Genomic DNA, 20,246 nt, shown 5'->3' with positions numbered 1-20,246 from the left:
GGCGCCTGTACGTCACTTCCGCCCGCTGCAGTCGGGGATCCGCGGGGTGCTCGCGGGACGACGAATGTCAGCTCCAGCTCTCTTGGCGGCAACCGGGGAGCTCCTGGCGCACCCACGCCGCGCCCGCCCCGGCTCGCTCGGCCACCCTCCCTTCTGTCGGCGGGGTGGGAGAGCACTCAGGAACCTCACGTCCCCCGGAGCTATGCCTGTGCCGACCCCGAGGAGCGCACCGCGCAAGCAGGGAAGGCCTCGAGGATGCCGGCGCCGGCAGCAGGGGCGTCCCAGCAAGGGGTCCGCAGTTTGCCAAGGGAACCCCCACCCGAGCCCAGAACCGAGGAAGAGGGTCGGACATACTGGACACACAGCCGCTCCATAAAGTAAAATACAACAAAATGTTTAATGAGCAAATTCGTCTTAGCAAATATGAAACTGCCACAGAGAGTAGGAGAGGGGCAGGGGCCACGGGGCTGGGCGCAGGTCGGGGGAGACTAAAGAGGAAAAATCAACTACGTAAGAAACCCAGGAGGGGACCAGAGAGGACCAGAGGCCGAAGGAACAGAGCTGTGGTCCTGGTAAGGGAGAGGACAGGACACTGAGGGCCGGACAACAAAATTCAAAATAGTTTGGCCATAAAATATAAACACGCTATGTTCCTACCGTGGGGAAGGGGAGAAGAAAGGGGTCTAAGGGAGAAAGAGAGGCTGTTTTGGGAGGGGCTGGGGTCCTACCCCGCCCTGCTGTGCACCCTGTCCCCATCCCAACCCCTTCCCTCTGTGTCTGTGTGGGTGCGTGTTGTCTGTGTGGGCTGTGTGCGCACTTCCCCAGTCCCCTCCCTGCCCTAACCCCCCCAACCCCCGCCCCCCACCCTTAATTGCTGCCATTCCAGTTGCTGCCGGCTGTCGTGTGTCTGCGGCTGTCACTCCTCTGCCCATCGTCTTCAGAGGGGGATAAGGGGGGGGCGGGAGTGGGGAGAAGCCCCCAGCCAGCCCTGCCCCCACCCTCCCCCAGCCGCCTCTACCAGAAGTCCCGGCGGTGATAAGAGTCGGGGTCACAGTATTTTGTGACAACCACTCTGTTGGCGAACTTGCGGCCCGTCAGGCCCTGCATGGCTTTCTGGCAGTCAAACACAGAGGTGAACTCCACAAAGATCTGTGGGGAAAGGAGAGGCAGGTTTGTGAACAAGGCTCACGCCAGTCAGTGTCCACCCAACCCCAGAACTGAAGGCAGGAAGGGACAGGGAGGAGGGGGCTTCGCCACAGGCGTCAGAAAGGGACCCTTAGTGCAGGTTTGGTGGAGTTCACCCAAATATTCTCCAGGATCAAAAAACAAGAGCATAAACACACCACAGGCATGAGAGGGAGAAAATAAAGACATGCCAGAGACTCAGCAGAGCCATAGAGGGCAGGCGGCAGGCCTAGATGAGCTCACCGCGGGGGAGGGGTCCCTCGTGCTGAGTGTCTACTCCACACAAGCCACCACGGTGGGCGCTCCCAGAACCACCCCAACAGCCATGTTCTCCCAACAATAAATGAGCTAAGGGAAGCTCAGAAATTAGGATTCAAACACAGGTTGAATAAAATTTAAAAACTTGAACCTTGATCTATTTGAGCTTCTAACCTTGCTTAAACCAATTTACAGGAGAATGGAGGGAGGGAAGGATACAATAAGCCTACACGAACATTGAAAATCCTATATAGCAGATGAACTTATTTCTTCTACAAATAAAAGAGCTTGCAAAAAAAAAAAAAGGGAGTGAGGTACAAAAGATAAATTACAGAAACTTTGTAACCAAATTCAAGGTAGGGACCTGATATGGATCCTTACTGAAACAAACTATAAAAAATATTCTCGGCTGGGCACAGTGGCTCACGCCTGTAATCCCAGTACTTTGGAAGGCTGAGGCAGATGGATCACCTGAGGTCAGGAGTTCAAGACCAGCATGGCCAACATGGTGAAACCCCATCTCTACCAAAAATACGAAAATTAGCCAGACATGATGGCGGGTGCCTGTCCCAGCTACTACTCTTTAACTCGGGAGGTGGAGGATGCAGTGAGCCGAGATTGCGCCACTGCACTCCAGCCTGGGCGACAGAGTGAGGCTCCATCTCAAAAAAAAAAAAAAAAAAAATTATTAGCCGGGCGTGGTGGCTCACGCCTGTAATCCCAGCACTTTGGGAGGCCGAGACGGGTGGATCACAAAGGCAGGAGATGAGACCATCCTGGCTAACACAGTGAAACCCCGTCTCTACTAAAAATACAAAAAAAAAAATTAACCAGGTGTGGTGGCGGGCACATTGCACGCCAGCGTGGGCAACAGAATGAGACTCCGTCTCAAAAAAAAAAAAAAAAATTCTTGAGACAGAAAAATTTGAACATGGAATAGGCACTAAGGAATTTTGCTAATCTAATCATGCTATTGTGGTTTTGTTAAAAAAAAAAAAAAACAATTTTTTAAGGTTATCTGGTTAGAGCAGTGGTTGTCAACTGGAGGAGGGGGTTGTCCCCAGGGAACACTGAGCAATCTTTGGAGATGCTTTTGGGTGTCTCAGCAGGGAGTAGTGCTCCTGCATCTGGTGGGTGGAGGCTGGGGATGCATCTCAATATCCTACAACGCACAGCAAAGGCCCCCACAGAGAAGTTATCTGACCCAAAATGTTAATTGAGAAATAACAGAAATATACTTAAGGATCTCAGGTGAAATAAATCTGATATGCTTTAAAATAATCCAGCAAAGAAAAAAGAGGAGGGGGGAGAAATAAGCTGAATATGAAAATTTAGACTAACAAAATATTGGTAACTTGAAGCCAGATGAAGGAACACCAAAATATTAGCACATATACTATGATAAAAACGTATCACTATCATAGTCTCTACTTTTAAGTATATTTGAAAAGACATGTAACAAAAAATTTAAGAATAAAACAAGAATACGACGCAGTTTTTTTTTTTTTTTTTTTTTCTCGAGACCATGTCTTGCTCTATCGCCCAGGCTGGAGTGCAGTGGCGCAATCTTGGCTCACTGCAACCTCCGCCTCCCGGGTTCAAGTAATTCTCCTGCCTCAGCCTCCTGAGTAGCTGGGATTACAGGCACGCACGGCCACCATGCCTGGCTAATTTTTGTATTTTTTAGTAGAGATGGGGTTTCACCACATTGGCCAGGCTGGTCTCCAACTCCTGACCTCATGATCCGCCCGTCTCAGCCTCCCAAAGTGCTGGGATTACAGGCGTGAGCCACCTCGCCGGGCCGATGCAATAAATTTAATATGCAAAACAGGTCAGCTGATCCCAAAGGCCAGGGTCTCTTCATTCGTTCTTCCCACAAATGTTTCCTCACCCCTGCTTGAGCCAAGCTCCATCCCAGCACCAGAGGGCAGCCCTGAGCACCCCTGACATACCGGCTCAAGGGACAGGGACTCTGGAGGGCAGTGGGCAGGAGCTGCAGTGAGAGGAGATGCCGTTGGCCTTCCCCATGCCCCTTTTCTAAGATGCTCCTTCCACTTCTCCAGCCGCCCTCCCCAACCCTGCTCTCCCTGGGCAAACCACTCCGACAACCCAAGCGGGGCCTCGACACCTGAGTGTCCATCAGCCCTCATGCTGGGAACACAGACCTGTCCAGCTAGTTTTTCCTTGACATCTCTACTGGGTGTCTCAGAAACCGCAAAGCCAGCTAGCCGCCCCCCACCCCCTGCTCACCCCCCACAACGTGCTCATCACCCCTGCATCTCACCTGCCATCCCCACCATCAGAGCTGCCACTAAGCAGCTCATAGGCCTTCTCCTCCCCTCCCCACAAACCCACACCAATCACCAAAGTCTGGACACTTCCCAGGCACAAGTCTCCCTCAAATCCATCAACTTCTCTCCATCCCGTGCTGCTACTTTAAATCAGATCACCATCTTTCACCAGATTATTGCGGGAGACCTCATTCATTTTCCCAACTGCAGCCACAATCACCTCAAAAATGCCACCACCACAGCCCTGTTTTCTCCTTGAAAAGCCCACCACTCCAGGGGAAAGCCGAGCTGCTTCCACGATGTAAGAAGGCCCCCATGCCCGATCTGGCCCTGCAGAGCCAGCCTTGGTCCTGACAAACCTGGCTGTGGCATTGCTTCAGCAAGACCAACCCTGCCAGCTCCCAGCAAGCCCTCCTGTCCACAGTACCCTCTCTGCCCTCCTGCTGATCCACATCCTGCCCTGCAGGGCTCAGCAGGGAAGCCAGGGCCGGGGGAAGCACCTGCTGTGCCTCCACACCCACCCCCAACCTCACTATGTGGGGCCATTTCCATCTGCCAGGCGTGACCACACTGGAGGCCTCTCAATATTGCTTCCCTCCCATCTGGCTCAAAATAACCTGTCGTTCTAAGACCCATGCAGCCCCAAGGCCTGCCTCTCAGCCCTGGCCCCACCACCTCACTCACTCACCTGCTCACTGCCACCTCTTGACCTTGACCACCCTGAATGAACAGCACACCCAGGAATGCTGCCCCTGCCCCGACTCAACACGGCATGCAGGTCCTCTAACAGCTGCACCCCCAGGACTTCTGCTGCACAGGACAGGAGGGACCTCTATTCACGACTGAACCCTCAGCGTCTAGATCAGAGCCTGCTACGATGGGAATTCCATACATACACCCAGCAAGGGGATCAAAGAGCAGGTCACATGCCCTCACCACCACCGTCTCATGAGGCAGACGAGGTGAGGTGATTACACCTGTTACGGCGCTAGAGGTGACAGGACTTAGCAGGCTCTGAAATCAGACTCCGAGAACCTGAAACCTGCCAGTGTGAGCCACCCCTGCTCTGCCTGTCTCCTCTCACGATGGGGCTCAGGAGCTACTGGGAGGGCTCAGGGTGAGCACAGACACAGCTTCAGCAGGGTGCCTCGCATACAGGAGACACCAGCCGGTGTCTCGGGACTGTTCCCGGCACTCTTCCCCACTCCACAGACCAGGCAAAACCATTTGCACAAGCAAGGTCATATAAGGGGGAGCAGGACCAAGTTCTAAAGCAATACAGAGCTGCATTCCCCAACTACTCTCTCGCCTGCAGGTCTTGGGCCCCCACAGGGCCACACACCCCTCTGGGTCACCAACATCTCCCATGGCCAGGCCTGAGGGCGGTACTCAGTGATGGCACACACCTATATGCATGTGCAGCGAAGGGAGAGGGAGACTGAGGAGAGGGAGAGAGGAAGAAAGAGGGGGCGGGGAGAAGAGGAAGGGAGAGAGGGTGAGAAAGCACTGAGTCCGAGGCCTCCTGACCTTTCCGCAGCCGGGCACCTCGACGCCGTCTACGGGCCGGGGGATCTCGATGGACTTGACAAGCCCGTACTTGCTGCACTCGTCCCGCACATCCTCCACGATCTCCTCATACTCCTCGTCGTCCAGCAGCTCCTCAGGCAGCACCATGTTCATGAGGCACAGGACCTCAGTCGGGTGGCCGCCCATCTGCACCTGGGAGCTCATCAAGCCCGGCACTTGCAGGGTCACAGGCGTCTGATTGATGGTGCTCTGTGGGGCCAGGGGAGGGCGTCACAGGGGGCCCAGACCCAGTCTCCCTCTGCTCAAGCCTAGGCCCCTCAGATGCCCACCCAGGGGAAAGACCATCTCTCCACTTAAACACCTAAAGCCCAACTCCCCAACACTGCACTGAATGCCCCCCAAATGCCTTCCCATGAAAGCTGGGAGAAAGATCAAGAACACTTGTCCCTAGCTAGCCCCTCCCACCCCCAGGGTCCCTCGAGCCAATGGAAGATGACGTGCCAGGGGGCTCACCAGCGTGGCATTCTTGGCTCCCACACTCGCCCTCTGGACCAGCAGCTTCTTATCCCCCAGCTGCATGCCGTTCAGCCCCGCAATGGCCTGCGTTTGGAGGATGAGGGGTGGGGGGGTGCGGGGAGAGGTGGGGTCAGGGACCAGGAGCCTGACACCTACCCCCAAGCCGGGGCATTGGTGGGGGAAGAGGGGAAGGCAAAGGGGATTAAGAGCCTGGAAAAAGCCAACACCATGGGACAGGGACGAGCCCACACGCAGAGCACTGCCTCAGGTTGGCCGCCTCCCGCCCCGTCCCCTGAGGAGGGGAGACCACGGCTTGGCAACAGCACAGGGCAGGGAAGGACAGACACGGCAGCGACCAGGGACTCACCTGATCCGTGACGTTGATGTCCACGTACTCACAGAAGGCGTAGCCCTTGGAGAGCCCCGTGGCACTGTCCTTGACCAGGTTGAAGGCCTTGAGGGGCCCAAAGGATGTCAGCAGCTCTTTGACCTGCAGCAGCCGAGAGTCCATCAGGGCTGGGATGAGGTGGAGCGGGGTTGGGGGACGGGGCTGGAGGGAGGCACGGAAGTTACCTGGTCATCGTTCAGGTAGTTGGGTAAGCCCCCGATGAACAGCTTGTGGGCAGAGTCAGGGACCACAGTGGACACAACCCCTATGGGCAGAGGAGAGAAGGACTTCAATTCCAGTACCAGGTTATCTCCCAAAACCTGGACGGCGAGCTCCTCAATCGCCAAAGAGAACCTTCCTGCCTGATCTGACGAGGGAGGGGTCGCCACGTGTCCACCCCACCCCAGCCATATCTGACGAGGGAGGGTCCCAGGCAGTGGCACACAGAGGCTCCTCGGGGAGAACGTACCATGTCTCCCAAATCTGCCCAGCCTCAAGGGAACCTCAAACTAGAACATCCTCCAGAACGCTCCAAGGGCACAAAGTTCACACCCACATCTGCCACCTGCTGCTGTGGAATGCTGGCAGGTCACCTGGGCTCAGGACCTACTGGTGAGCAACACACTCCACCCCTTCTCTGACAGCCATCCAGGCAAGGCTCCCATTAAAGCTCAGTCCCGGCCGGGCGCGGGGGCTCATGCCTATAATCCCAGCACTTTGGGAGGCCAAGGTGGGCGGATCACAAGGTCGAGAGATAAGACCATCCTGGCCAACATGGTGAAACCCCGTCTCCCTAAAAACACAAAAATTAGCGGGCTGTGGTAGCGTGCACCTGTAGTCCCAGCTACTCGGGAGGCTGAGGCAGGAGAATGGCGTGAACCCAGGAGGCGGAGACTGCAGTAAGCCGAGATCACTCCACTGCACTCCAGCCTGGGTGACAGAGCGAGACTCCATCTCAAAGGAAAAAAAAAAAGCTCAGTCCCTTCCCTTCACGCCCTGTCAGAACAGCGGGTGCCACTGCAGGGGTGCAACTGCCCTCACAGGGGTGACATGGCATAATGAGCAGCCACGGCTGCTCGGGAAGTCTCAGAACAGCGTCTGCAGCATTAGCTGCTCTGATCTCACTGGGAACTGTAGGCTGACTGTGGGATGCAGGATCCAGTGTCTTCGAGGGCTGACATACCAGAGTGGGGGCTTATCAGCTCAATTTACTGGCCCTCGATCCTGCCCTATCCACTGAACTCTGGACTCACAGACAAGTGCCTGCTGGTGGGATGATTCAACCTGAGACCCCACAGGCTCTGCCAATGTATCTTGACGCCGTCCTGTCAGATATCAGCTATGCCAGGCCCCAGTAACCAACCAGCCTGACTCCCAAGTTCAAAGCCTAGGCCATATGGCCTCCCCTTCCTCTGCAGCCTCCACACCAAGTGTGAGTGGCCCCATCCCACCTCCATCCTGATGCTGGGAAGGAACAGGTAAGACAGGAAATGGGAAAGAGCCTCAGAAGCATGAGCCGCTGTGCCCATGGCAGGAGGAGAGGCGACCCCACGCACCCTCCCCCACCTACTCACTCAAGCCCCTCCAGCCCATGATGACGCTGCCCCCACAGAACTGGAAGCACCAACCCAGCCAGCTCCAACCACCAGACTGGGGCCACACAGACCCCAGGAGACCCGGCTCCTATGCTATAGGGACAAGTAGCAGCAGCCCGGGAGCAGGAACACACACCGAGCACTCACCCCATGGGCCAGGCATCCTGTAAGACTTTCAGTCTCCTACTGCAATGCTGTACATACAGCACAGAAGGCAAAAACTGAGGCACAGAGCAGACACACAGGCAGGAAAAAGGCAGCCTCCAGAGCCCACACTCAGCTGTGACTCTCCACAGGCAGCATGGCAGGCTGCAGGCTCTGCCTGGGTCCAAGGAAGAATGGGTCACACTGGAAGCTCGGCCGCGAGCCTGGCTCTGCCCGTCTCACTTGAGCAACACAGAGCCAAGGGTACAAGAGTTGGGCTCCCTGGGTTCATGGCTCCTTGGGTTCAAGTCATGTTTGTACCGTATGAGACTCCAAGGGCCTCAGTGTCTTCATCTGTAGAATGGGAAGAACACTGGTGCCCGTCGTGCGAGCCACATGTGTGAGAACAGCTCAGGCCAAATGCTGATTCGATAGAGGACGTGAGAACAGGCACGGCAGTCCCTGTGGCCCGGGCATCTGCCAGACTCAATGCCCACAACAGGACCCACCCAGCCCAGACACACAGTGTGAGCACTGTCAGTAGGGTCAGCTGCTGTTACATGACAACAACTTCAAAGGAATCTTCTCGGAGTCCCGAGTTTTCTCCACTCATCACTGAGGAGGACAAGCCCTGCTTGGCAGGGATGTTCCAAGAGTCGGGCGGGGAAACAGGGCCCCATACCTCTGCAGCAGCTGCCTCTACAAAGCATCACACCTGGAGCAGAGGCGTTATGGGGAAGACCCAGCAGGAATCCCCACTGTCCCGAAGCTCTTTCCTCATCTGTAAGATGGAGGAATGTCCCCTCCCATGGTGACCAGGCCATCTCGGTGCAGGGGGCGCCTGACAGGAGCTCGGCAGCCACTATCACTGGGTCACCCTCAGCTCAGCCCCTGCCAGAGCACCCCATCACCTTCAGAAGAGTCAAGCTCCTCCGCCTGGTAAGAGAAGCAACCTTAGATCCATAACCCACCGTTCCTATTCCCCAAGGCCCACCACACGTCCCTACCCAGGAAGGAGGCACTGCACAGTGAGGCCAGCTGCGCCACAATCAATCTTTACTTACAAAAACAGGCAGTGGCCGGGAGTGGTGGCTCACGCCTATAATCCCAACACTTTGGGAGGCCAAGGCAGGTCACAAAGTCAGGAGTTCGAGACCAGCCTGGCCAACATGGTGAAACCCCGTCTCTACTAAAAACACAAAAAATTAGCAGGTGTGGTGGCACATGCCTGTAATCCCAGCTACTCAGGAGGCTGAGGCAGGAGAATCGCTTGAACCTGGGAGGCGGAGGTTGCAGTGAGCCGAGATCACAGAACTGCACTCCAGCCTGGGCAACACAGCAAGACTCCGTCACAAAAAAAAGCAACAAAAAAACAAAAAACAGGCAGTGGGCCAGAGTTGGCCTCTCAATCGTAACTTGCCAAACCCTGTATCGTAGGACTGCCATCCGTGGAGTGCACTTAGGACGGTGCCTGACACACACAGTAAGCACCAGCAAGTGGCGGGCCACTCACGGGATTTAAAATGAATGAAAACGCAGTAGATTCACCGGGAAGAGACGTGGGGGAAGACATTCGGTAGCTTGATCGGGGAAACGCACCCATGCGTAAAAAGTCCATGTCGATTGGGAGCATGTCAATATATATTACAGGCTCCAAAAGGTTAGTTGAATTTACCAAAACTCATGGTAGAAAAGCACTGGGCTGGGCACAGTGGCTCATGCCTGTAATCCCAACACTTTGGGAGGCTGAGGTGAGTGCATCACTTGAGGTCAGGCGTTGGAGACCAACCTGACCAACATGGTGAAACCCCGCCTCTACTAAAAATACAAAAATTAGCTAGACATGGTGGCAGGTGCCCGTAATCCCAGCTGCTCGGGAGGCTGAAGCAGGAGAATTGCTTGAACCCTGGAGGCGGAGGATGCAGTGAGCCAAGATCGTGCCACTGCATTCCAGCCTGGGCGACAGAGCGAGACTGTCTCAAATAAACAACAACAACAAAAAGAAAAGCACTAGAGGCCAGTGAGGGACCCAGCCCAAGTCCTGCCTGACACAGATGTGCCTCCATCTGGGGCTCCACATCGCCTGCCCTGAAGAGCTGACTCGGTTCCTAAAGGGCTCCTCGAACAGTAAGTACCCGCCAGCAGAACCCCACCTCCTCCATGTCCCAGGCCTGAGACACAGCCGCACCCTGACAGGGCATCAGACAAGCCCTCCCTCAAATCCCATTCATCAACTACAAGGGTCAGCAAACTATAGCCTGTGGGCTGACAGGGCCCATCACCTGGTTTTGCACATCCTGCAAGCTTTCTAAAGGGAGACCATTCTGTGGCCTGTGAGAAGCACAGGAAAGCCCAACCTCAGTAGCCACGTGTGTTGAGGTGTGCCGGCACACTGCCAGGCCCATGCACGCAGACACCGTCTGGCTGCTTTCACACACAGTGAGATGGTCGCCAACCCCTGGTCTGCTATGTTACCTACCAATTACAGATGATGTTAAACAGCTATGGGGAATGGCCCAGAACACAAGATTCAAGGCAAACACTAGGAGACAAAAAACAAGTGAATACCCAGGTGCCAGACCCCACAGCAGGAGCTTTGCTGCCAACTGTCGACGCACAGCAGCCCTGACGGGCACAGACTGAGCCCTCCAAGGTCCCACAGCCGCAGAGCAGGCACGAGGTCCAGGCCACAAGCCCCTCACTTCCCCAGCACCTTTGGTCTGATCCTGGCTCTGACACGTACAAGTTGTGTGTCCTCAAGCAGGTGACAGCTCACTCTCCCGGCCCTAGGCACCTTCTCTACCAGCAGGAAAGCATCCCACTCACACAGACTTAGGGGAAGCAGGGAAAAGGCACCTGTCTTCCACAGTACGCACACGACTTCCTAAGCCACTCCAGCTAGGCTGAAGGGATGGACAGGCCATGGGAACAGGATTGGGAGAGAAGGGGGCCCTTAATGGATTCCCCACTCACCAGGCACATAGACGGAGGGGTTCTCTGACATGCCAGGAAGCGGCTGGTAGTCATGAGGCCTGCGGATCTTTAGTGACTGGCCCTGGAAGATGATGCCATCAAAGGCCATGGCCTGGGTAGTCTCATCCACTGAGCGGAACTGAATGAAAGAGAAAGGAGTGGTGAGGGATGGGGGTCAGGGACTAGTACAGCCCCTAGTGCTCCAGGATTGGGATTTCCTCTTTCCTTTCACTCATATCAACAAATACAACATCCCAGGCCCCAGGCTGGGCACTGGGAGGACAACAGACACGCATGTCCCTGCTGCCAGGAGCTCACACTCGACCATTAAAAACACCAGGCACCCGACACAAACACACAGGCAAACACACAATCGCAGGCTGTGATGACGAGGAAGAGGGACAAAGTGCTGAAAAGGGATGTTATGGGAAAGTTTAGTTGAATGGGGAGATGACAGTACTGGAGTCTTTCTGGTGAGGGGACATTTCAGCGCATATCCAGAGCAGTGCAACTGAAAGTGGACTGCAGTGAGGCAAGTACATAGTGAGAGGGAGTGCTCAGAAACCTCTGCAGTAAGCTAACACTGCCCACACCTTCAAAGTACTTCACGAGAGTTATCAGTCCACCAAGAGTCGAAAATCAAAAACCAAGGCCCTTTCCCAACAGTTGAGAAACACGGACACAGAAGACTAGTTAGGAACATCAGTTAGCTAGGGTAACGGAAGACTAGTTAGGAACATCAGTTAGCTGGGGTAAAGAACTCTAGCCAAGCAGGCAGGAGCATGGTAGGTTCTGGGAAGGTCAGTGTGGCCAGTGCAGAGAGGACTGGGCCGGAATGGTCTGGAAAAGGCCAAAGAGGTCTGCAGAGGCCAAACAGGCCTCTCAGGTCACACAGAAAGCAAAGGGAAGGCAGAAACTAGGATCAGATCTGTAATGCTATTACAGGGCTCACTTCAGCGACCAGGTGGAGAAGAGGCTGCAGAGGGCCCGGTGGAAACAGTGCAGGGCAGCTCCACACAACATCGGCCTGAGGGCTGGGCCCTCACATCACACGCGTTTCCTTGACCTCACTCACTCCCCCAGCTCACCTCCAAAAAGGCAAAATTCTTGTCCTGGTTAATCTGCACAGCCAACACTGGGTTGCCAGGGGCCTGGGTCAGCCCCCCCAGGCGCATCTGGGCGTTGAAGAAATCCATCATGGCCTCCTGCAGAGGGAATAGGAGACAAGGGGGGGGCGGGGGAAGGGAGGTGGAGAGAGGAGGGGAAGGGTGAGAGAGGGAGACACAGAGGGGTTTGGGGGTAAGGGGAGAGGGATGAGGGGAGGGAGGAGGGGGGGAAGGAACAGTGGAATATGGGTGGGGGTGTAGAAGTCAATAGTAGGAACAGAAGCAAGACAGAAAATGGGGAGGAAGCAGTAGCAAGAGACGGCCAAGGGCAGGCGATGGACAGGCGTTGGGGGACAGCCGCAGGGGCCCCAAAAAAATCAGGGGAAAGAAGAAGATTGTTCAAGAAAAGGCAGAGGGCATGATAACAACACAAAATGAAGAAAAACACGAAACAGAGGAGATGAAGAGACAGAGCACACAGGAAGGGACACCCAGTGGAGACAGACAGAAAAATGGCAGGAAAGTAGAAAGGAAGTGGCAGGCAGGGGCAGAGATGAGCAAAGGACAGAAAGGGAGAGCAAGACAGAGACGAGCGAGGAGGAGGAGGTCAAGAGTGCAGGGGCAGGAGAGGAGGAGTGTAGGGAGGAGGAGCAGGGACGGGAGGGGAGGAGAAAAGAGTGATGTGGAGGAATCTGGCCCTGGAGTCCGGGGGCTGGTTTATCAAATGTAGCAAAGTGCAGGTTGAGAAAGTCAGAATGGACCTTACTTGCCTTCGACGATGGTAGCAAACTTTTTGTTGCTACGAGGGATCTCAGCCCCACAATATTTCACTTTAAAGAGAAATGGAAACAACTCTTTGATCTCGGGATTCTCAGGGGGTGCCACAGGAAGGGGTTGGGGAGAGGGGAGAGGGAAAAGGAGTGGTGGGGAAGGGGGAGGTCAGGGGCGATCAAAAATAAAAGAACAGCGACCATGGGAGGGACGTGGGGGAGAGGATGGGGGACAGGCGGCAGAGAACGAGAGGCGTGTCAGAAAAAAACTGAGGGGCAGCGTGCGTCTGTGTGTGTGTGTGTGTGTGTGTGTGTGTGTGTGTGTGTGTCCAAGTCTCCCTCTCTGTCTCTCTCCGACACGTAGGTACAACACGTGGGTACATTATGTGTGTGCTTGATCCCTGGGTTGCTGGAGGAGGTTGGGGGGAGGGGAGACGGGAGAGGGGAAGAGGAGGGAGGGAGGGCCACCCCCAGCCCGGCCCCTGGCTGGCTCAACTCCATCGGTCCATCTGGGAGGGGGCCGGGGGGTCTTGCAGGAGCAGAGTCTGACCCGTGCAGGTTGGGGAAAGGGAATGGAGGGAGGGAAGGGGAGGAACGGGGTAGAGGGACAAGGGAGAGGGTAGGGGCAGGGGAAGGCAGTACCTCAGTGATGCCAAAGGGGATGTTGCCCACGTAGAGGCGCCGGGCTTGTCTGGTCATCTGGCTCCCGACCACGGGCACCGGCGTTGGGGTCACAGCCAGACCGTCAGGGGTCATGGTGGGGAGAAGAGCAGTGGCTGGAATCTGACCCGCAGCTTCAAAGGGGGTAAAAGCAGGATAAAACCCCATCAGGAGAATGCTCAGTGACCCCCCCCAATCACACACTGGGAGTTCCCCTCCTCAGCAGAAAGCTCTTACAGGCTCTGGGCCTTAGCACCTTCCAGAACCCTCTTTCCACCTTCGGGGCCCCCACCCAGTAAAACTGCTGCTCCTAAAAAGCCTCACTTCCTAATGGCGTCCAGATGGAGGCCTCATTCCCCTGTCAACCACGCGTGTCTCTGGTCATCTCCTCCTCTAGGGAGGCTTCAAAAGCGCAGAGACCAGAACCCCCAGGGGTGTGCAACCCTCTACCTGTGTCCTTGACCCCCTCCAAGCACACACGCAGGAGAATGACTGACGGAGAATCCCAACCCCTGCACCCTCCCGCTCTGGGAGCAGCCCGGCCAGGGGCCTACCTTGCATGGCCTTGTACTGCATTGGGGTGATGTGCTCGAAGCCTGGTGGTGGCACGTCCCAGTATTTACGGACCTTCTTCTTCTTCTCATGGCGGGGGGAACGACTGGGGGAGGTGGGAGGGGAGAGCGGGGCAGGGCAACCTCAGTCTGACCAACAGTGGGCCTTCAAGCCCCCTCCCAGGCACCCTTTCACCCTCCCCCCAACCATGTAAGCTCCACTCTCTCCAGGGAAGGAGAGGGTCTGGGGCAGGGTCTGGGAGAGGGGTGCTGGTTTCAAGGTAAGTGGACTCTTCCCAGTGCTTGGGCGAGGGCTGGAAATGGGCGGGACAGGGTGCACGGGCGTGAGGAAGGTGAAGGGAGTGGACATCAGGGAGGAAGGGGCAGGAAGAGAAGCTCACATCAGTCCACCGTGCTCCTCTTTAGCGCCTCTGGTCAAAGGTTTGCTGGGGGGTGGGAGGGAAAGGTATGGGGAGGGGTGACTGGGGACCCTCGTCTTCCCCACACGCCACACCCCCCCAAGGGCACTGAGCCCCAGGATGGGAGCAGGGTCGAGGTGAACAAGCAGCAAGCAGGCCACCCTCGGCCCTGCCATTTCCCCCCAAACACTCCCACCCCCAGGAAAGAGGAAGTGAGGAAAGGAGAAAGGGGCCAGGGGCCAGAAAGAACCAGTCTCTAGCTGGAGAAACTGAGCTGGGAGGAGGCAGGAGGACTTCCGCCTATCCTGCCCTTCCTCACCTAAGGGGGCAGAGAACAGAGCAGGGAGCCTAGAAGGGAAGAGGTGGTGGAAACCGACACCCCTGGGCCAAAAAGTAAGCTCAGGCTGTGGATACTGCCTCGGTCCCAAGAGCTCCCTTCTCCTGGGAGGCCGGGAAGAAAGAAACTGGAGGCAGAGACCAACCCCCTCGAAGAGAGTTCCCACAGAGAGTCGAAAAGAAGGAACAGGCCCTCAGAGTCAGAAACAAAGAACAGTCCCTTGTGAAGGAAAACACAGAATCAATTCCCAGGCTCCAGATAAAGAACCTATTGCCCCCAGCAACCCACCAGCAACCACCAAGACAGAAAATGAAAGAAACCCCAGAAACGGGGGAAAAAATCGGAATCCAAGACAGACCAAGCAGTAGATCCCTCCCCCAGATCCACACAAAGAACGAACGAGCCACACAGGGCCCGGGCCCAGACACAGACACGCACAGACCACCCACAGGCCGGCCAACACCAACCCCCCAACTCCCAGGCTGGCCCAGGGGGATCCCTGAGCCCTAGTACCTTCGTCGTCGCCTGTCCCGGGAGGCGCTCCGCTGGTCCCGGTTGCGCCGGTCGCGGCTCCGGCTCCGGCGTTTGCGGTCCCGGCTTCGAGAGCGGCTGTGGCTGCGCTTCCTATGCCGGTTCTCCTTGTCCCGCTCTGGGCAAGGGGGAGAGGAGGGGCACGGGATAAGCGGAGTAAGGATGCGGGCCCAGCCCACCCTGCGCGCTGGTGGCTATGTCCCAAGCCCCAGGGAGGCCACCCCCAAAGGGAAGGGATTCAATGGAGGAAGGGAATTAACAGGCCTCCTGGGTCCACAAGCGAGTCCAGGGACCATGAGGGGACCAGGGGGACGGGGCCTGGAAATGCCCCCGGGGTGTAAGATACCTGAGGATGCTCAGGAGGAGCTGGGGAGCCAGAGAAGACAGAGGAGGCTGGCTCCTGGTCCCCCTCGAGGGCTGAGGGGCCTGACCCCAGGGTCGTCCCTGAGAGGGGCAGGGCTAGAGGCTGGGGAATCAAGAGACCCAATGATGTTTTCCTGAAGGGACCCAGCGACCCCTCAGGAAAGACCTCTGCAACTAGCTGGCACCCACAGCCCCACCATCAGGACTAGGGGTCAGGTGCCAGGCAGGATCTGATATCCCCAGGAAGCAGGGAAACTCAACCCATCCCTTCCCAAGCCAGTGAATAATGCAGAAGCAAGCACCCTTCCCAAGGGAAGGGAAGGGCCTCGGAGAATCTGCAGACTGAAGGGGAAAGAGGCCCTCCTCTCCTTCAGCAGGTCAGGGGAGGAGCTTGCCCCATCCAGACTTGAATCCCAAACCACTTGACTCTCTCGGCCTCACTCCCTTCAAAGCCAAGTACTGGAGAGGCTGTAGAGTAAAGGCATGAGTAGGGGCGTGTATCTCTGCCAGCCTCCAACAGGCTCCCTCAACCCTCTATTTTCCTGAGGTAGCCACTAGGAATGGAGCCTCGCTGGCAAAATCACAGAAACCTCTGCTCTCACCAGACCCTTCAACCCCTGAAGAAGGGAGACCGGCCCTTCAAGATGGAGTATCAACCATGAGCATTGGGGGGTGTTCATGAGCACCGCCACACCATTTCCTTAATTCATAGACACCCAGATTTCTCAACTAGGCATGAAGCACACACATAAAAAAGAGGCACACGTTAAGGTGCTGATATATGTTAACACGCATCTCCTGGAGTGATCATCCCTGGGGACAAGAGGAGGAAAGGGCACTGAGGGAGGATGTTAGACTTCAGCCTCACCCACAGTGTTTTGTCTCACGTTTTTGCGATGCAATGTGAATGTCTGGAAAAGCATCACAATTCCAAAACCACCAACACTCAGAAAAATATGCACCCAGCAGGGAAAAAACAGCAACAAATATTGAGATGCTTCCTACAACCGGAATCTGTACTAAATCGTTTTGTATGTTCTTAATCCTCACTACTGCTTCGGAAAAACACTGCTGAGGGCTGACACAATGGGTAAGGAAACTAAGGTACAGAGAGATCACAATTGCCCAATGCCAAACAGCTAGGAAATGGTGACACCGGAATTTAAACACTCTGACATCAGTGAGTTAAGCACGAGGCCATACTCTCGAATGTAGATCAGGCAGAACACTCAGGTCTGGCTAGAACCATTAATGACAATATAATTGTCCCCTTGAAGGCCAAAAACCCCAAAATCAAAAACTGAAATTGGGAGAAACAATCGGCAGGACAGGCCAGCAGTGTAGAGCAGCGGGGTAAGCACACAGGCACGGCACTGGGCACAGCTCCACGCTTGTAAGATGGACAGGCTGTGAGCCCCAAGAGCCCTTCTTGCTAAGGCTCTGCAACAGGCAAGCACGAAGACAGGAACCCACGCAGAGAAAGCAATGATGCCCGCTGGGTGCCTGGGACATAGACAAGGAAATTCCCTGTAGATACAGGTAGCAGAGGAAAAGACTGAAGCAGAAGGCGACACGTACAGAAGCTGGCCCGTCCTCCGCAGAGACAAAGACTACAGACAGTGACACGCGGGCAGAGCTTCCCCTATGGCAAGAACCCTCTCCCACACACTGATGCTGGACAGGCAAAAACAAAGAGAGCTTCGTTTGCTCAAAACATTGTATTGTGGTCATCTCATGGGAGCAGCTCCACCAACCCAGGAGCTGTGCCAGGTCTCAGGGACTGCCCTACCAGCACCAAAGGGGAAACCCCGGGAGAACTGGTGAAGCACCATCTGAGAGCCTCAAAGAACCGCCCAATCAGCTCCACTTGGTCCAGCAGAGTGGAACTTGGCCTTGTAGCCAGCCAGAGCTCAGAATCAGTACCTGCTTTTCTGCTTACCAACAACAAAAACCATGCAAAAGCAACTTAGCCTTTAAGACTCGGTTTTCTCTTTAAACGAGGGTCATATCTACTCCGTCCAGGTGTTGTGTGGCAGAGTGACATTTGGAAAGCACCTTTTCCTGCCCTTTCCCAACTCTGACACAATCTCTGTGAGCGGAAGACCCTCCTAAGAATGGAATTTTACAATTGCAAATATCGCTTACTGCACACCTAGTGTACGCCAAGCCACATGCCACACACTTTACATGTTACCCCATTTAATCTCAGCTCTGCCTCCGACTAGCTGAGCCCTGAGAAAGTTTTTAACTTTTCTGAGCCCTCAGTTTCCTCCCCAGTAGAGGTGGAAATCATTTTGGCCTCACAGAGCTGTTACAAGGATCCACTTAGTAAAACATGTTAAGAGTTTAGCGAAGAGCCTGGCACACGGTAAGCGCTCAGAGTTTAACTACATCTATCGTTACTATCATCCTTATTAATCTTCTCAAAATCCGGTGACAAGAAAATAATAATCAGTCTACAAATGGAAAAATATATATATAAACGTATTAAAAGTAGTTACTAAACGACAAAGCAGGTATCTAAACTCCTGATGTGCTCAACTCCAAAGCCTATGCTCTTGAGCAGTCCATCAACTAAGACAGAGTCAGACCCTCAGTAAACGTTATTTCTTCCCCAGGGCACTGTTTCCTAATACAGCCCCTACCCAACTCTAGCCTGGGTTCAAAGGAAAATTCCTCAGCCCTCATTTCGTCCTCCGAACGAGCTAGGAACATGGGCAGCTGAAGCCTGAAAAGAAACAAGTCTCCAATCTTCCCTAGTCCTGTATTTCTTCACTCTCAAACTGAAACACGGAGGATTTTTAAAGCGTCTAACAACTCTCCCACTTCTAATATTATTGGAATCCCTAAGATCAGGGCCCCACGCTTTTTGTTCTAACCCATCACAATTTTCGATACCCTGAAGGGAACCTGCCTCCCACCTTCCCCGTAACTGAAGAGTTTAGCGCAGTGGGCCAGATCCCTCTTCCTCCCTCAGAACCTCTGTTTCCTTATCTCTATATTGAGATCTGAGACTGAGTACTATCAGGTGCCCTGAGTTTGGAATTGTACATGATTTGAGGTTTGTCTCAAACACTCCATAACGCGATTCTCGGGACCGCCAAAAGCCCCGCATATGCAGGATGTGTGCGTGCGGACACTCAAAGAATGCAGATGCTTTTAGGGAACATGCGCCAAACACGTTAATAATATGAGGCGCCCCACTACCGACAGGGCAGAAACCACCTGGCAGGAGAGGTCAGAGCAAATCAGCAAAAAGGAAAAGGGGTACAAGAGGGGCCCGTGGCCTCCAAGCGTCCGCCGAAACGGCTCTGCCCTCATCCACGTGAAGGAGGGAAAGGGCCCCCCCCAACCCAAGTCCTCACAACCGCCATTTTGGAAACAAAGGGGGCGTGGAGACGCGGCCGTGGGCCCGACCGGAAGCGGAAGTGCCAAGGCAGCGGGAGAAAAGGGATTACGGGGCCTAACATAATCTCCTTTTCAGAGAAACAAAAAGATTTTAAAAATCAAAAGTTCACGTCGAGGCATCTGGCGCGCTCGCGCCGCGTCCCCCGCGCCACCTCCGCCAGGACCACGTGGGGCGCAGGGACAGCCGCCGTGCGCATGCGTCACGGGCCCGCGCCCCGCCGCCCCCTTCCCCTCGCCTACCGTGCGGCGGAACGCTGGGGACGTCACGTGAACGAGGCGCGCGCCACGGAACCGGGGTTGGGGGGCGCCGCGCGGCCGTGAGAGGTTGGGGGAAGCGAGGGAGAAAATGGCGGGGGGGCAAAGAGCGACGCGAGGAGCCGCCCACACCTCCGCCCCGCGACCCCGGCGCCCTCACCTTGTTTATTCTCGTTGAGCTGCCGCTCGAACTCGTCGAAGTCCGACATGCTGAGGCGGCCGCGTAGGGCCCTGTGCAGCTCTCGCCTCGCCTTGCCGCCCGCTCCAGCCGCTTCGGCTACTTCCGCCGCTGGCTTCGGCTACTTCCGGCCGCCGCCGGCGCTTCGCCACCTCCTACCTAATCAAGCCTCCGGCAGCCCTCCCCGCCCCGCCCGGGCTCCGCCCCCTCACCCGCCCGCCCGCCCGCCCGCCCGCGAGCTTGCCCCTCCCCCCGAGCCTGGCTCCGAAGCGCCTCGGCTATTTCCGGCTACTAGACGAAGGCGAAGTAGGCGACAGCTTCGGCTGCTTCCGAAAACACCCGAACCTAGGGTTTCGCCGACTTCCCAGATTTCCGTAACTTTTCCGAGATTAGCTTCTCAACGTTCGGAGGTTTCCGTGTGTCCTCGTGTGCCACTGCGCCCAGCCCCCTCTGCGAGTTCGGGTTCTTCCAACAATTCAATCCGTCCCAGTCTTTGGCTTCTTCCACGGACTTGCTCCGATCTTCTCCGCTGGCCCTGTCCAAGCAATCGGCCACTTCCGACAATCCTAACCGTCCTGGCCTTCGGCTCTTTCCGGAGGTTTCCGGAGCTCGCCCTCGGGTCCCTCCTGGGATTAAGCTCGAGTCCGTGTTTCGGCTCTTTCCGGAGATGCCACCTGCTCACTCCTCCGATCAGAGAACTTCGGCTCCTTCCGCCACCGCTTCGTGAAGGCCTCACTCTCCGGTGACAGCTTCGACTTTTTCCGTGCGTACCTCGGCTCCTTCCGGCTTCG

General features: G+C 55.7%; 1 protein-coding gene across 2 annotated transcripts; it reads right to left on the bottom strand.

Annotated features, from left to right (window-relative positions):
* Window positions 1-373: 373 nt before the first annotated feature.
* U2AF2 (U2 small nuclear RNA auxiliary factor 2) lies at window positions 374-19,660 on the bottom strand. Of its 2 annotated transcripts, none has more exons than XM_054465704.2 (12): window positions 19,438-19,660; window positions 15,234-15,369; window positions 14,366-14,410; window positions 13,968-14,071; window positions 13,396-13,547; window positions 11,966-12,082; window positions 10,878-11,016; window positions 6,351-6,430; window positions 6,145-6,267; window positions 5,763-5,861; window positions 5,262-5,510; window positions 374-1,149 (listed from the first exon to the last, which is right to left on the bottom strand). In XM_054465704.2, exons 1-12 carry the CDS (start codon window positions 19,484-19,486, stop codon window positions 1,015-1,017), a joined length of 1,428 nt encoding a protein of 475 aa, XP_054321679.2. In that variant the 5' UTR covers window positions 19,487-19,660; the 3' UTR covers window positions 374-1,014. The 2 variants fall into 2 exon arrangements, with proteins under 2 accessions (XP_054321679.2, XP_054321680.1); XM_054465705.2 differs by having other exon boundaries at window positions 5,775-5,861; window positions 19,438-19,646.
* Between the last annotated feature and the right edge of the window lie 586 nt (window positions 19,661-20,246).

This window comes from Pongo pygmaeus, chromosome 20, assembly GCF_028885625.2.
Source record: "Pongo pygmaeus isolate AG05252 chromosome 20, NHGRI_mPonPyg2-v2.0_pri, whole genome shotgun sequence".
NCBI lineage: Eukaryota > Metazoa > Chordata > Mammalia > Primates > Hominidae > Pongo > Pongo pygmaeus.
This window is presented reverse-complemented; position numbering and strand designations above follow the sequence as displayed.

Excerpts from the sequence above, each read along its gene's own strand:
- U2AF2 (XM_054465704.2), bottom strand. The coding sequence starts at position 19,486 with ATGTCGGACTTCGACGAGTTCGAGCGGCAGCTCAACGAGAATAAACAA. Across the intron at positions 15,370-19,437 it reads GCTCAACGAGAATAAACAAG|AGCGGGACAAGGAGAACCGG; the intron begins GTGAGGGCGCCG and ends CCCCTTGCCCAG. Across the intron at positions 5,862-6,144 it reads ACATCAACGTCACGGATCAG|GCCATTGCGGGGCTGAACGG; the intron begins GTGAGTCCCTGG and ends CTCCAAACGCAG.